A 12,875-nucleotide genomic window follows, 5' to 3' on the forward strand; every position below is an offset into this window, starting at 1 on the left:
TTATTTTGACAGTGTGCGTGATTATTTGTTTTCAGGTCACTTGACGGCATCTCTCGCTACCGTTCCGTAAATTATGGATGAAGCGGGCACTGATTTTTCTCGATCGAACATCGCTGGTTCTGCGATCAGTCAAGAGAGCGGCTTTTCAGGCGTGGTGTGATTAATTTCCCGTCTCCTGGATTCAAAGTTGGATAAGAAATTTGCTGATTTTAAGCGTGCTCTCGAGCAGAAGGAGCTTTCCACTCACTCTCAAATCAAGAAGTTGAAGACTAAAGCGAAGGATTAGTAGCTTCCAGTTTAAAGGTAACAAGCTACAGTTTGAGTTCAATTCGAGCTTCTTAAACTCTATAAACATTGCTTTCGATCACCTCCACAAGGGAGATTTGTCAGGTGTTAACAAGGAACTTGAGAACGTCAAAGCATCACTGGACAAGCGAAACAATTTTTGCAATTTTGCAGACAAAAGTCCCGCTGGTTGGGCGGCGGTGGAGGAGTATGAATCTGACGAATTGGCTGACGATTTGGACGACGAGAAGAAACTGCAATCTGCCGAAAGAAGGGCGCTCTCCAAGATTTGCCTGCGTAAACAGTCTCGAAGTTCTTGTCAGACCCACAAATTTCAGCAGGACCATGATGGCTCTCTGGGCGCCGGAGGTTCTTCAAATGGCTCTACTTCTCAGCCTTTTCGCCACCAGCCATTTACTGAACACTCCTTTCAGCGTATTGGAGTACTCGAACATCACAACCTTCCGACAAATGCTTCGCCTGCGGGCAGTTTGGGCACTGGGCAAACTCGCCTTTCTGTCCTAGCTACAGCCATGCCTACGGCAACAGGGCCTTGCCAGCTACCTCAACCACTACTGTTAACAAATAAAGGAACTCTAGTATCGTAATGTTGTAGATCCATTTAGTAGTTTTGTCTGAATTGAAGAAACAGAATTATTGGAACGCACTTATGTAGATTATTTTGAGGGCTCTGAATCAGTTATCGTGAAGGGGAGGTTGAGAGCTAATGTTCAGTTTTGGGAAAGCATTGGTGCTTCTCTTTTTGTTCTCAGTGTTATTAGGGAAGGGTATAAAATTCCCTTTTCCTATACTCCTACGTCAGTTTTTCTTCTGAATAATAAGTCTGCTCTGCATAATGCCCATTTTGTTTTAGGCACCATCACCGAACTTCTTAAGGTCGGTTCGGTTGTGCAGTGTCCTTGTCTGCCAGTAGTTGTGAATCCACTTTCTGTTTCTATTCAACCTAACGGGAAGAAAAGGCTCATATTGGACCTAAGACACGTTAACGTTCTTGTTAAGAAAACCAAGATTAAGTTTGAGGATACTAAGTCCTTTTTGGAGTGTCTGGTAGCCTCACCTTGTGCATGGGCTTGTTCGTTTGATATTAACACTACTAGTGTGAACAATGTGAAAAATATGTGAAAATCATGTGAAATACATGTGAAAAAAAATATGTGAAATTTTAGACCATGTGAAAAAACATGTGAATACCTTATGTCAATTTCACATGCTGTTTCACAGGTATGGACTATGTGAAAAGTCATGTGAAAACCTTTATCCATCTCACATTGAGTTTCACATGTATGTGAAATAGAAACACCCTGTGAAAAACTATGTGAATTCAAGTTGGGTGAAAATTTAAAAAATATATACATATATATACCTGCACTTACTGATGATATGTGTAAAAAGAAGTTAACTAAACTTTTTGAGCTATCATAGAACCTTTTCAATAGTTATGCTTATAAATATATTTAAATGCTTTATTTGATACTGAATGTTCACTACTTAGCCATTTTTCACTGCTCACCTCTATCAAGCCAATGCAGTCATATGTTAGAAACTGCATATGCATGAAACTGAAACACTACATTATAGAAAACTACGTATAATCTGATTTTACTGAAAATCTCTTATTGAAGTGTGGAAGTTCTCTGGATTATCTGACTTTCCATGTACCATGCCAGAGTATGGTGCGAGATGTACATGTAAACCTGAATTATTTTAAATTAACTGTTGGTCAACCTGCACTGTCAAGGGGGTCACCTACCCATTCCCCAAGCTAAGGGTGACTTGTTAAAATAACATGGGTTTGAATAATGTGAATAAAATAATGATTTGTCAACAAGATACAACATTTTATAAGGCAAAGGCCTGTGTAAAACATATGGCATATGGCATAATTCCATGGCCAGGCTATTTGTTTAAATGTTCAAAATCCATAAAAGCGATTCATTCTCATCATCCACAGCTGTTACAAGTGGGAAAGAAAGGCAATTAAATGCAACAGTCTTCAAATAATGTTGTGTCAACATAGTACAGAAGGCTCTCAAGGTCTTGTTTGCATGATGTGTAAAGTTTTATGGTCACAAATTCAGTTTCTTTGCCAGAAAGCTGATCATGCATTGTGAGGAAATGAATTATCCTTCCAATTTGTGCCTTGTCTTGATCTGCACAACTGATATTCACTACCGAAGAGACAACAGCTCAAGAATCCAGTGTGAAGGATTTTAACACTGATGTCTTTCCATGCAGTTGTTTCTCCATGGAAAATGTTCGCTTAACATCTTGCTCCCTGTCAGTAGCCAAAGAAAAGGCACCACAGCCCACCAGGTCCTCTGTTTCTTGTTTAGTTAGTTGATACTGATTGGAAGGGGTTTCCTTGTTGTTATTTTCAGTATCCACATCCAAAGGCAAAAGGCGCCCTGAAAGTTTCATGAACTGTACCCAATCAAATAGCTGATAAAAATAAATAACATGATCTGAGTTAATCATCTTGAAATTATACACATTTGGTGCCTATTAACAAAAAAAACTATTACAAAATAAAACTAATTGCTGGTTAAGAATATTGTATGCAACTGCAACCAACATTTTGGAATTTCAGTTGGATTTACAGATCAGGCCCCATGGAGGTGAAAAGACTTAAAAAGCTGTTCCAGTTAAATGAATTGAAACCATCATTTAATTGCTTCTTCCATCCCTTTCCTTTTATGAATTTTAATTAATAAAAACATTATATGTGTGTATTTATTTGAACTTGCCTGTGCTAATTACAAACATGAAAAAACCCTAAAAGATGTTTTTATTTCTAGAAGGTAGTGTTAGGGACACTCAGTCAAGGGAGGGGTCCTTTATGAACGACATACAGTAAGCATTCTCACATGTATGTTATATAATTCAAACTTATACATATATACACTGAGAAAGCAGTTTTTTTGGACTCACTCTGTATGTTTCCATAACAGTAGCTTCTGGAAAACGCCGATTTTTGACCCTCTGACAGATCCAACTGTTGAATCGTTCATAGCAATACATCCACCAACTGTGGACTGGGCCTTGTTGCTCGATCCCATTTACAGAATGGCGCAAGATGTGAAGACTTATGGTCTAGACAAACAATTTTAATGTGAATGGCGTACATCAGATGTGAAGACTTCTGGTCTAGACAAACAATCAATGTGTAATGTGTAATGTGTAATGTAAGGTAACATCATATGGTCTGAACATGCTCAGAGAAACACAGTTTCTGATATACAATAATATATAATCAATCCGCTGGCCACCAGCAGTGCCACATTGCAATATTCTCTATTTTGTTTATTTTTATGTACACCTGTTTGTAATTAAAAACCCTTCTGGTTTTCAAGAGGACATCTTATTCTTTATTACAAAAAACTACAGGAAACAGCCGAATAAAAGAACTAGTGGATTAACAACCTCCAGGCTGAAATTTGGTCAGAACAAATTCAGCCTGAGAAATGAAACATGTTCTCATGTTAAAAAATAGGGTATCAAAAATTGGAAAACAGTGGGGCTGATCTATGTGTGCTGGACCATTACAAACACACATTACAGTATTTCACAGTAGGGATTGAAGCTGCTAGAGTACAGGCTGGTTTTATGGTTTCATTTAATAAAACAGTGATTGCATAATTGTACATACATACATACATACATAAACTTTATTTCAGTGTCAATGTATTTAGCTGACGTCAGCTAATTGGGGACACTACACTAGTACAAAATATTAAAATATATATGTACATACATAATAAACTCTGTATAACAGTTAACAGTTAACTTATGATTATGTAATGATTACTAAAGTACCTGAACACTAATAGGGAAGTCACGTTCTAACTGTGCACAGACTTCATTTACTTCCTTTTCCAAGGCAGGCAAGTCATGCAATTCCTGAGTGTCACTACAAATCTTTTCAAGAACATCCAGGAGGCGGAAGAGTGAAATCCTTTGGTTTCGTCCAAGAAGGCCTCTTAAGCAGAACTTTAAGATTCCATCTGTGGCAAGCTAACACAATAAGTTACAAAATAACAGTCAAACGCCACTTTTCAGCCTACTCTAAAGCTACATGTATTAAGTAACCACCCTACTTTTCTATTCAAAAACAGTGTAGTCACAACCTTTCTACCTCTTTTAATTAAGCTGCGACAACCAGTTCCTCGGACTGGTGATTTAAAAATTAATTTTATATAAAAAATTTTTGGAATGTCATCACTAAACACAATTCCACACACACATGTATTTTAAATATACATGTTCACAATTAATAAACAGCTAACACACTTGAAAAATATAATAAGTGAAAAGATGTAACTTATGTTCAATTCGCTACATGTACATGTACAGTAAACAATCAAAACCTAAAGAAAACTGCAGCACAGGACTGTCTACTTGGGTAAATATACACACCATGGCCACCTTCTATTTGGCAAATACTCAACATTACTTGACACATATACAATACAAATGTTTTTGTACCTGTTTCCAGTCATGTGATTTGAGGTATGGTTTCTTACAGAAGAAAGCACATGGCTTCCAGCCATAACCTGAGGGCACGCACACATTAAGTGCCCGCTTATCAGCCAGTTTGAGGTCCGCACTAGATAGACGAAATGGAGCAGCAGGGAGCATGTTTCTCTCGCTCTTTGATTTGCCTCTTTTTCTCGCTGTTTGCTCTGTTTTGGTTTCATCACCTAGAAAACAACAAAATAACAATAAAACAGATCCGACCATAAGAAAAACCTTAATGTTTTTTACTTCGCAGATGGATTTAAACATTCTGAATGGAGCTGTTTTGCTTTGTAAACTCCAGTGTAATACAAAAAGGCAAATACAGAAAGCAAATTTACTGTGTGAATGTATTCATGGCTAACTTGAAACTGAAAAAGGAAGTTGCCCACCAAAATACTGTTACTGTATTTGACTGGAAACAACATCAGATGTTTTCTAAGGTTTTTTGACCAGAAAAATAATGTTGAGCTGCAGTAGATCTTTAGATAAAGCAAAAATTTATTGTTTACTTTGTTCACATTGAGCGATTTTTCACGATTTATGCAAGTTTTGATTAATGCGATCGGATGCAAGTTGAGGTTCATCATTATGCAAAATCACACAACTGGCTGGCCACAGTTTTGTGAGGTACATGTACATGTACATGTAACTGTAAAACAAAAACAACAAATTAATGACTTAATTAAACCTAGGTTTGCCTGTTTGAAAAAGTAGAGATTATAATAATGAGGTGACAAAATTAATGTGGCCACTGTTATAAAATGTAGAAACCTACTTTGTGTGGCCTTTCCAGCTGCTTCAGGCTCGTCAACTTGCTTTTCCTGTAGCCAGCATCCTTGAAAACGACCCAACTCTTTTTCTGCCTTTCTAACTTTTATGCTGTCACCTTTACCAGTAATTAAGTCAAAAAATGTGCAAACAATATTTTTGAGGTCATGCATCAGGTCAGGAAAAGCTTGATTTGGCCTGTCATAGTTGGGCAACAACATGAAACAGTTGACACCTCGTGATCCAGTAGCTTTAGCAACATTACTGGCTTGTGCTTTGTTCTTTGCTCTGTTGTGGGCAACTGAATTCCAAAGAATATCACTGATATTGGCTTCTTCTGGTGCTGACCTTTTTTCTGGTTTGAAGTCTGGAAAGGACCTTTTCTGTTTACGCAAGGGGTGATCTTCACTAAGATAGCGTCTGTTTTCCAGATAGACTACCTTGTCCAAAGAGGACACAAATTGGCCTAGGAGTAATAAAAAAGAGAAGCAAAGGAAACATTGTACCATACACTGCATGTATTTAATGACATTTTGACCCAAAAATATTCATTTCAATAACATTTCAGACTTACAGCCGGTTAGCTTTACATTAAGTATTGGTCTTGTCTGATCAAACTGCGACTTACATTTGAGGACAGAAAAAAGTAATTACTAATCCCCATGAAATTCCAAAAAACTGAGAGGCAAAACTCCTCCCTTCCCTTTAATAAACTTACCTTTTGACTTCTGATGATGTCAGTGAAAAGGCATGAATGTATGAAACGTAGTAATTTAAGTTGGTGGAATGTTTCAACAGAAAACTTTAGATGTCGCATGATACGCGATATAAAAGCTGTAATGTACTTTCAGGGCATTGTATATTATATTGATTTCTTCTGCTGTGCACAAGATTAAAAGCAAGTACGTATTAAAAGCTTACAGAACAATAAGTAACAAATTGTGATGTGTATTAAAATTTGTTTGCAGACTCGGCATTGGGAGCATTAGAAAACTACATGATATGGTTAAAATAGTAAGATGGTCACGCATTACATGTAATTTCCCAGGGTTGGGGGATTTGAACACTAATTTACTAAAAATTCAAATGCCCAAGGGGTTGTTTGGGGGGGGGGGGGGGAAGGGAGGGATTTCGAAGCCTCGATTTGACCGGTACACAAATTTGCAATGGTATCATCCAATTATCATTTTGTGGAGGTATTTGAAAAGTTAAGCATTGATAAGATAATGAGTAATGATGGCAACACGGTTCACTTTTTAGTATTATATTGTTCAGTTTGCCTTAACTCTAATCTCACACCACATGCAACCTTGTAAGGCAGTCTGGCCTGCTGCTGTAAAAACCTTTCCCAGACCAGGATAGTTAAGAACATAACTCATCAGGGCAACTTTGAATGTAAATGACGCATTTCTGAAGGCATCAAAAAAAGTGGCACCAGACAGTTCCAGAACTTCATCTACCACTATTTCAAGGTATGCATCAAGGTGTTTTGGCTCTTGGCCTTCTGTTTGAGCTGGAACTATACCAGCAAGCATGATATTCTCAAACAGATTGCGTACGTTCCTAGGTAGGTTAAGGGCAGTAAGCATAATTGGCCACATTGAGTAATTGACCTTATTGCTACTAAACGGATTGACACCATCAGTGGAAAGTTGTAACAGCATTCCTCGGAGATCGCCATTGCAGAATCCTTCCTCCGAGAAAGCTTGTTTCCATGAAGGGGAATCATGAATGTCACGCATAATGGAAGAGTCTTCACAATCATCCCGATTATCAGAATGGCTCTGAATGACTTCAGAAATACTTGCGTTTCCAAACATTCTTCTCCAACGAGGTCCAAGAGGAAAATAAAGAAATCTTCTTCTAGCATTAATCTTGTTACCCCAATATCAATTAGATCCGCTAACGGGACACTTTTGCAGCTTTGAATAGTCGTATCTACTAGTCTTGCGAAAGATGACACAGTCGTTCGGACAAACATGGTAAGATACTGTTGGAAGCAGAAATGGCTTGACAAAGTTGTACGCTGCATCGTACGACCCAGGAAGGTTATTTGGCTGTGGTAACAAACGCTTCTTCAATCGCAAAAGATCAGATAAGGCACTTTTGTTTGTGGATGGGTGTTCAGTAAACCACATAAAATAACTCGCAAATGCTTGAAGAACAGTGATATCTCTATTTTCAAAAAGAGGAATCTTGGCATTTTCACTGTCATAAATGTTGTGTTCCATTTCAAGGTCACAGTCTTTGTCGTCAGAGCTACTATAAGAAGGTAAGGATTCATTACTCCCACTATCGTCGCTTAACGCGGCTAAATCATGTTCTATCGAGACTTCATTGTCACTAGATGAACTCGTAATGTCGATTTCGTTTTGAATTATTTCGCCATCACTTTGCTCACTAATACTCGTTGAATCTATCCGACGTCGTTTGAAATTTCTGCCGCAGTTTTCCTCACTTGAATATGATAGTTCCGCAAATGAATCATTGCCATCATGTCTGTAATCGTTCGTCTCAGCCAACAATTCATCCCTGCTCCTGATTTCAGATAACTGATCATCATGATCATTGTCATCATGTCTGTAATCGTTCGACTTGGCCAACAATTCATCCTCGCTCCCGCTTTCTGATAACTGATTATCATGATCACCTGAATATCGGCCAAACACTTCTAGATGCCTCTTCACGATCTTAATTGATTGGGTGCATTCGGATTTGCAATTTTTGCAAGGACAAACATGGTCTTTACTTGCTGTACGTTTTTTATCGCTCATGTGCTGCTCCGAGTATGGCATCTTCCTCACTCGTCGTTCTAGTGTCACTAGTTAAATATTGACCTTTCATTTACCATATACGGTGCGTAGTACACAGGGAGCCCGAGCGCTCACCGTGCGTGCGTAACCGACAAGGGAATTTAAACTGTGAATGGAAGTTGCTCTCGTACAGTCTGTGACTCAATCACCCCAGAAACGTATTTCGTTTTTAATTTTTATTACAATTTTTTTTTTATATAGCGATAAAGCGCAATATTTAGCTATAAAGCGCTAGGGCTCCCTGGGGTGAATTGAGTCGGTGATCATTAGTTGTCGGTAAATAAATGACCCCACCTTTACCATCTATGTAAGACAATCAGAACTTCAAAACGAACGGCGCCAAAAGTGTAGTGTTCGTGCACACGGTTCCTATAACTGATCTCGATACTTCGATCTAAAAGAATCGTTCTCGTAGCTTCTTTAATTTTGAAATGGCAAATCACGAGCAAAAAGTAATTTGCGAATTTCTCGCTTTGTTGAAAACAAACCCAAATGCTTTGTCCAGCGTTTTGCAAACGACACAACTACAGGCAGCGATTACCTCCAACGAGCAAACGGATGCGTCGAACTCATCAAGCACGAGCTCTCGATCTACATCTAGTTCACCCACTTCTGACGAAGAGTCTGCACAGAACACTGGGGCAGTCGACATCGTTTCCACCGGCACCACCGCTTACAGCGCAAAAGATCTTCTGGCAAAACGAGGGGCAAAGGGCAAAGGATCGAAAGCCCAACAAACATTTCGGGTAAGTCCAATCTTAATTATATTTAGCCATTTATTACAACTTGCGACAACCGAATCTTGAAAGATCTTGAAATAGATTTATCTTTCTCGTGTTCTTTTACTCGTGCATATTACACGTACGTATTCTTTACAAATAAACTTTATAATCTCAGTTTGAGCGCAGATCAATCGAGAAAATTGTTGACTTAAAAGTGTGAGATTTCAAATTGAAGATTTGGGTGATACAGATCACTACATGTATGAAGCCGAATGACGATCATTAATTAATGGCCATCCGACTGATTAGGCCCCGCGCGTCCACACTGATGCGTTTAAAATATATATACTTAGTTTGAAACAAAGCGCATACTTTTCAATAGTTTTTGTCTATTGTCCTCACAACAACGCACGCTGCCAAGAGTTGTACATGTGGAGACATTTGAAAATGGAGCCAAACACAAACACATAAGTGTGGACGGGGCCGGCCTATTTAACAATTGTTGTTTTCTCAATTATTTTCAGTTTGTGTTGAGGGAGTCTGCCAGGAAATGTGGCATTTGGGAGAACCCTCCTCTCATGCGAGAGATTAACATGAAAACGCTGGAAGTGTTTACTAAAAAGGTATATATATATCTAGACTGATACTTTGTATCTGCAGTGGAACTTCTCTTTATTAGGCCAGCTATCAAAGTCCCCAAGGGTGGCCGCTTAATATAGGGTTCGACTGTTTCCTTCAACTGTATTAGTAAGTCACTCCAGAATTTATTGGACCTTTCTGTAAGTAGTTACAGGGAAGCTACAGGTACAATATTGTTGTTTAAAAAAATATGTGCATACATGTAGATGGGTGGGTGGGGTGTAAGAGGAAAAAAGGAAAAGTACTAGTTAACCAAATCCGGACAAAATTTGTATCCGGTTTACAGATATTCATTCCTTTTCAATTTTCTTTATGAATATTAATGAGTGTTATAATATTCATGTTACAAGGTAATCAATGCACTTCCCCAACTGGATGGTCCTGCCCATACTATAAGAAGGAGGCTTTCTGAAAGTTTGATTTATAGAAGGAATCAAATAAAAAATACAAAATTCTGGAAGCGTGCTAGAAAGGTAAGCTTCAGTGTCTAACTTTTGATCTTCATTGTCAGTATTCATATCATATGCATATGGATATTGTATATTTTATGTCAAAACCAGTTACGTATACTGATCTTGACTTTACTTAATGTAATGACTAATTATGACAGACAGGTAGCTTAGGATCTAGTTGTCTTTTTTAATACAACTTCTCAACTCCAAGTGTAAGTGGATAGCTTACAGTGTATTGCATGACTCACAATAACTTGAACCATAAGATTAAAGAAAGTTAGTAACTAAAAAACCTGAAGGGAACCAAATTTACTTTGAGTTAGCATGAGGAGGCTCAAGTTATTGATGGTTTAAGTCTGAAGTCGGAACCAATAATAATTTATTAGAGCAGGGTTCTAATTCTTTTGATGCCCTGGTATCAGCCACGGCCATTATAATATTTTTTTTAATTGGCAAATGATAAAATTCCTTAATTTATTTAAATACAGGGTAAATGTTATTATATTACCTCTTTATCTTGAACTCCGATCCTCGAAACCTATTTCCCTTGCCCTTGTTTTTCAGTCATATTTACTATCGGCAATCTCAAACTGTTTTTAGTTTCCCTTGAAAATTGGAGATAACTGGACTCAACTCTATAATCATTTCACTTGTAGATGAATAAATACAAAGATGAGGCCTGCCAGAGGCCAGTAGTTGTTGCTGAAGAAAACTCCACGCCGGTGAATACAACACTCATCCAAGTTGAGCAGGCTCTTAAAGTTGATGATCCTGCAGGTCATGATCAAGTTGAAGAAGATGATCAGGACACAGGACTTTCTTTCACTTCATCGTAAGTAAAAATATGTTACAATGTAATTATACATCAATAGCATCTTATCCTGTAATACAGTAAACTCTCTCTAATTAAGTGGACACCACTGTAAGGCGGACACCTCGCTAAGGCAGACATGAATGGCTGGTCCCGGCCGAATCTCACTTGTTTGTCTGTAACTAAACTCTCTTTAAGGCGGACAGTGGACACTTCTTTAACAAAATTCAAGGCGGACACTAAAAGTACATTTTTTTGCACAATCAATAGATTATAGGCCGGATATTATTTCAAATTGACCAACCACGGCAATAATAATCTCAAACTGATCTGATTACAAGAAAATACTTGATACTGTTTACCTGGTTTATTGTATTCTGCAACCAGTTAATTAAGTTTCCTTGTTTACAGGGAGGAGCTGTTCGTAATGGATGGTGCAAGGAAAATTGCCCGGGCAACTTTTCTCCGAACATCTAAAGCAGACAGTAAGTACAGTATAACCCCTGCCTGATCAGATCTTACAGCAACCCAAACGTGTGACCACTAGTAATTTTAATTAATTCAAACTCTTTTGTGCTCACAGACTATCCAATCAGAAGATGAGGATAGTTTATCCACGGCTTCTAATTGAATAGTCTGTGCACACAAAAGAATGTGAATTAATTTAAAGTAGTGACACTTTTAGGCTCCTTGCAGTATATCGTCACTCATTAATAAGCTTGTGTGTACAGCAATATATATTAAACGTGTAAGACTTATCAGATCATTTCCAAATTTTTTTATACAGTGTAATAGTAATTATTGCTGTTTATAAGGCCCCCGGCCTCCAACCATGGGATATAACCTACATACCCCACCAGTTGCATAAGCCCACCCAGCATGCCAAAACCACTTATTAAGTTTATTTAATTTATTACCAGAATTTTATGACATAATTATGTAGTAATATAATCTGCTTTTTGAATTAATTCAAGGTGACTTTAAAAAACTGGTCATGCAGTCCAACTTTCTGAAAAGTGACGATAAAGTCGAGCTGACGGGACCAAACACAGAGAAATATCTCTGTGAAATCCAGGTAAGTACAAGTAAAAACAAGCCAGGATTAACGCCAGGAATTAATAGCCATTTATCACTAACATTTTTGCGTATTTAATTTCTTTATAATTAGGTTGGTCAAAAATTTTACTGGCCCGAAAACCAGTTGCTGAAACATGTGGCCAAATCAAAGCAAAGTAAGCCCAAGGAACCTGAAAAAAAGACAACACAAAGTAAGCCCAAGGAACCAGAGAAAAAGGCAAAGCAAAGTAAGCCCAAGGAACCGGAGAAAATGGCAACACAAAGTAAGCCTAAGGAACTGGACAAAACGGCAAAGCAAAGTAATAAGCCCAAGGAACCGGAGAAAACGGCAAAGCAAAGTAAGCCCAAGGAACCGGAGAAAACGGCAAAGCAAAGTAAGCCCAAGGAACCGGAGAAAATGGCAACACAAAGTAAGCCCAAGGAACTGGAGAAAACGGCAACACAAAGTAAGCCCAAGGAACCGGAGAAAACGGCAATCAGCAAGGAAAGCCAAGACCTGCAGGTGACACCAACCGACAAACAAACCCACAAACTATTGCAAATATAAGGGGTATGTGTATGTACCTGTTGGTGAGGCTGTCCATACCCCTGCGCCATTACCAGCAAAGAGGCGCCAATGGCAAAAGTCAGTTTAGATTTTGATTACATATAATTTATAATATACATACCAGTTAACAATTATTCCCCGCAGTGGAGGTGACTAGTGGTGGTGTTTTAGTATATACCAAACCAGTGAGATAGAATCCCCAAAATAATTGATTTGTTATCTCTC

At 38.2% G+C, this 12,875-nt stretch overlaps 1 protein-coding gene across 1 annotated transcript; it reads left to right on the forward strand.

Annotated features, from left to right (window-relative positions):
* Nucleotides 1-8,833: 8,833 nt before the first annotated feature.
* Nucleotides 8,834-12,650, forward strand: LOC138013798 (putative uncharacterized protein DDB_G0271982). Its single transcript, XM_068860861.1, has 6 exons — nucleotides 8,834-9,148; nucleotides 9,649-9,747; nucleotides 10,872-11,047; nucleotides 11,438-11,511; nucleotides 12,001-12,101; nucleotides 12,195-12,650. Exons 1-6 carry the CDS (start codon nucleotides 8,834-8,836, stop codon nucleotides 12,648-12,650), a joined length of 1,221 nt encoding a protein of 406 aa, XP_068716962.1.
* Nucleotides 12,651-12,875: the final 225 nt, after the last annotated feature.

This window comes from Montipora capricornis, chromosome 8, assembly GCF_036669925.1.
Source record: "Montipora capricornis isolate CH-2021 chromosome 8, ASM3666992v2, whole genome shotgun sequence".
Classification (NCBI taxonomy): domain Eukaryota; kingdom Metazoa; phylum Cnidaria; class Anthozoa; order Scleractinia; family Acroporidae; genus Montipora; species Montipora capricornis.

Excerpts from the sequence above, each read along its gene's own strand:
- LOC138013798 (XM_068860861.1), top strand. The coding sequence starts at position 8,834 with ATGGCAAATCACGAGCAAAAAGTAATTTGCGAATTTCTCGCTTTGTTG. Across the intron at positions 11,048-11,437 it reads GGACTTTCTTTCACTTCATC|GGAGGAGCTGTTCGTAATGG; the intron begins GTAAGTAAAAAT and ends CCTTGTTTACAG. Across the intron at positions 11,512-12,000 it reads CCGAACATCTAAAGCAGACA|GTGACTTTAAAAAACTGGTC; the intron begins GTAAGTACAGTA and ends AATTAATTCAAG.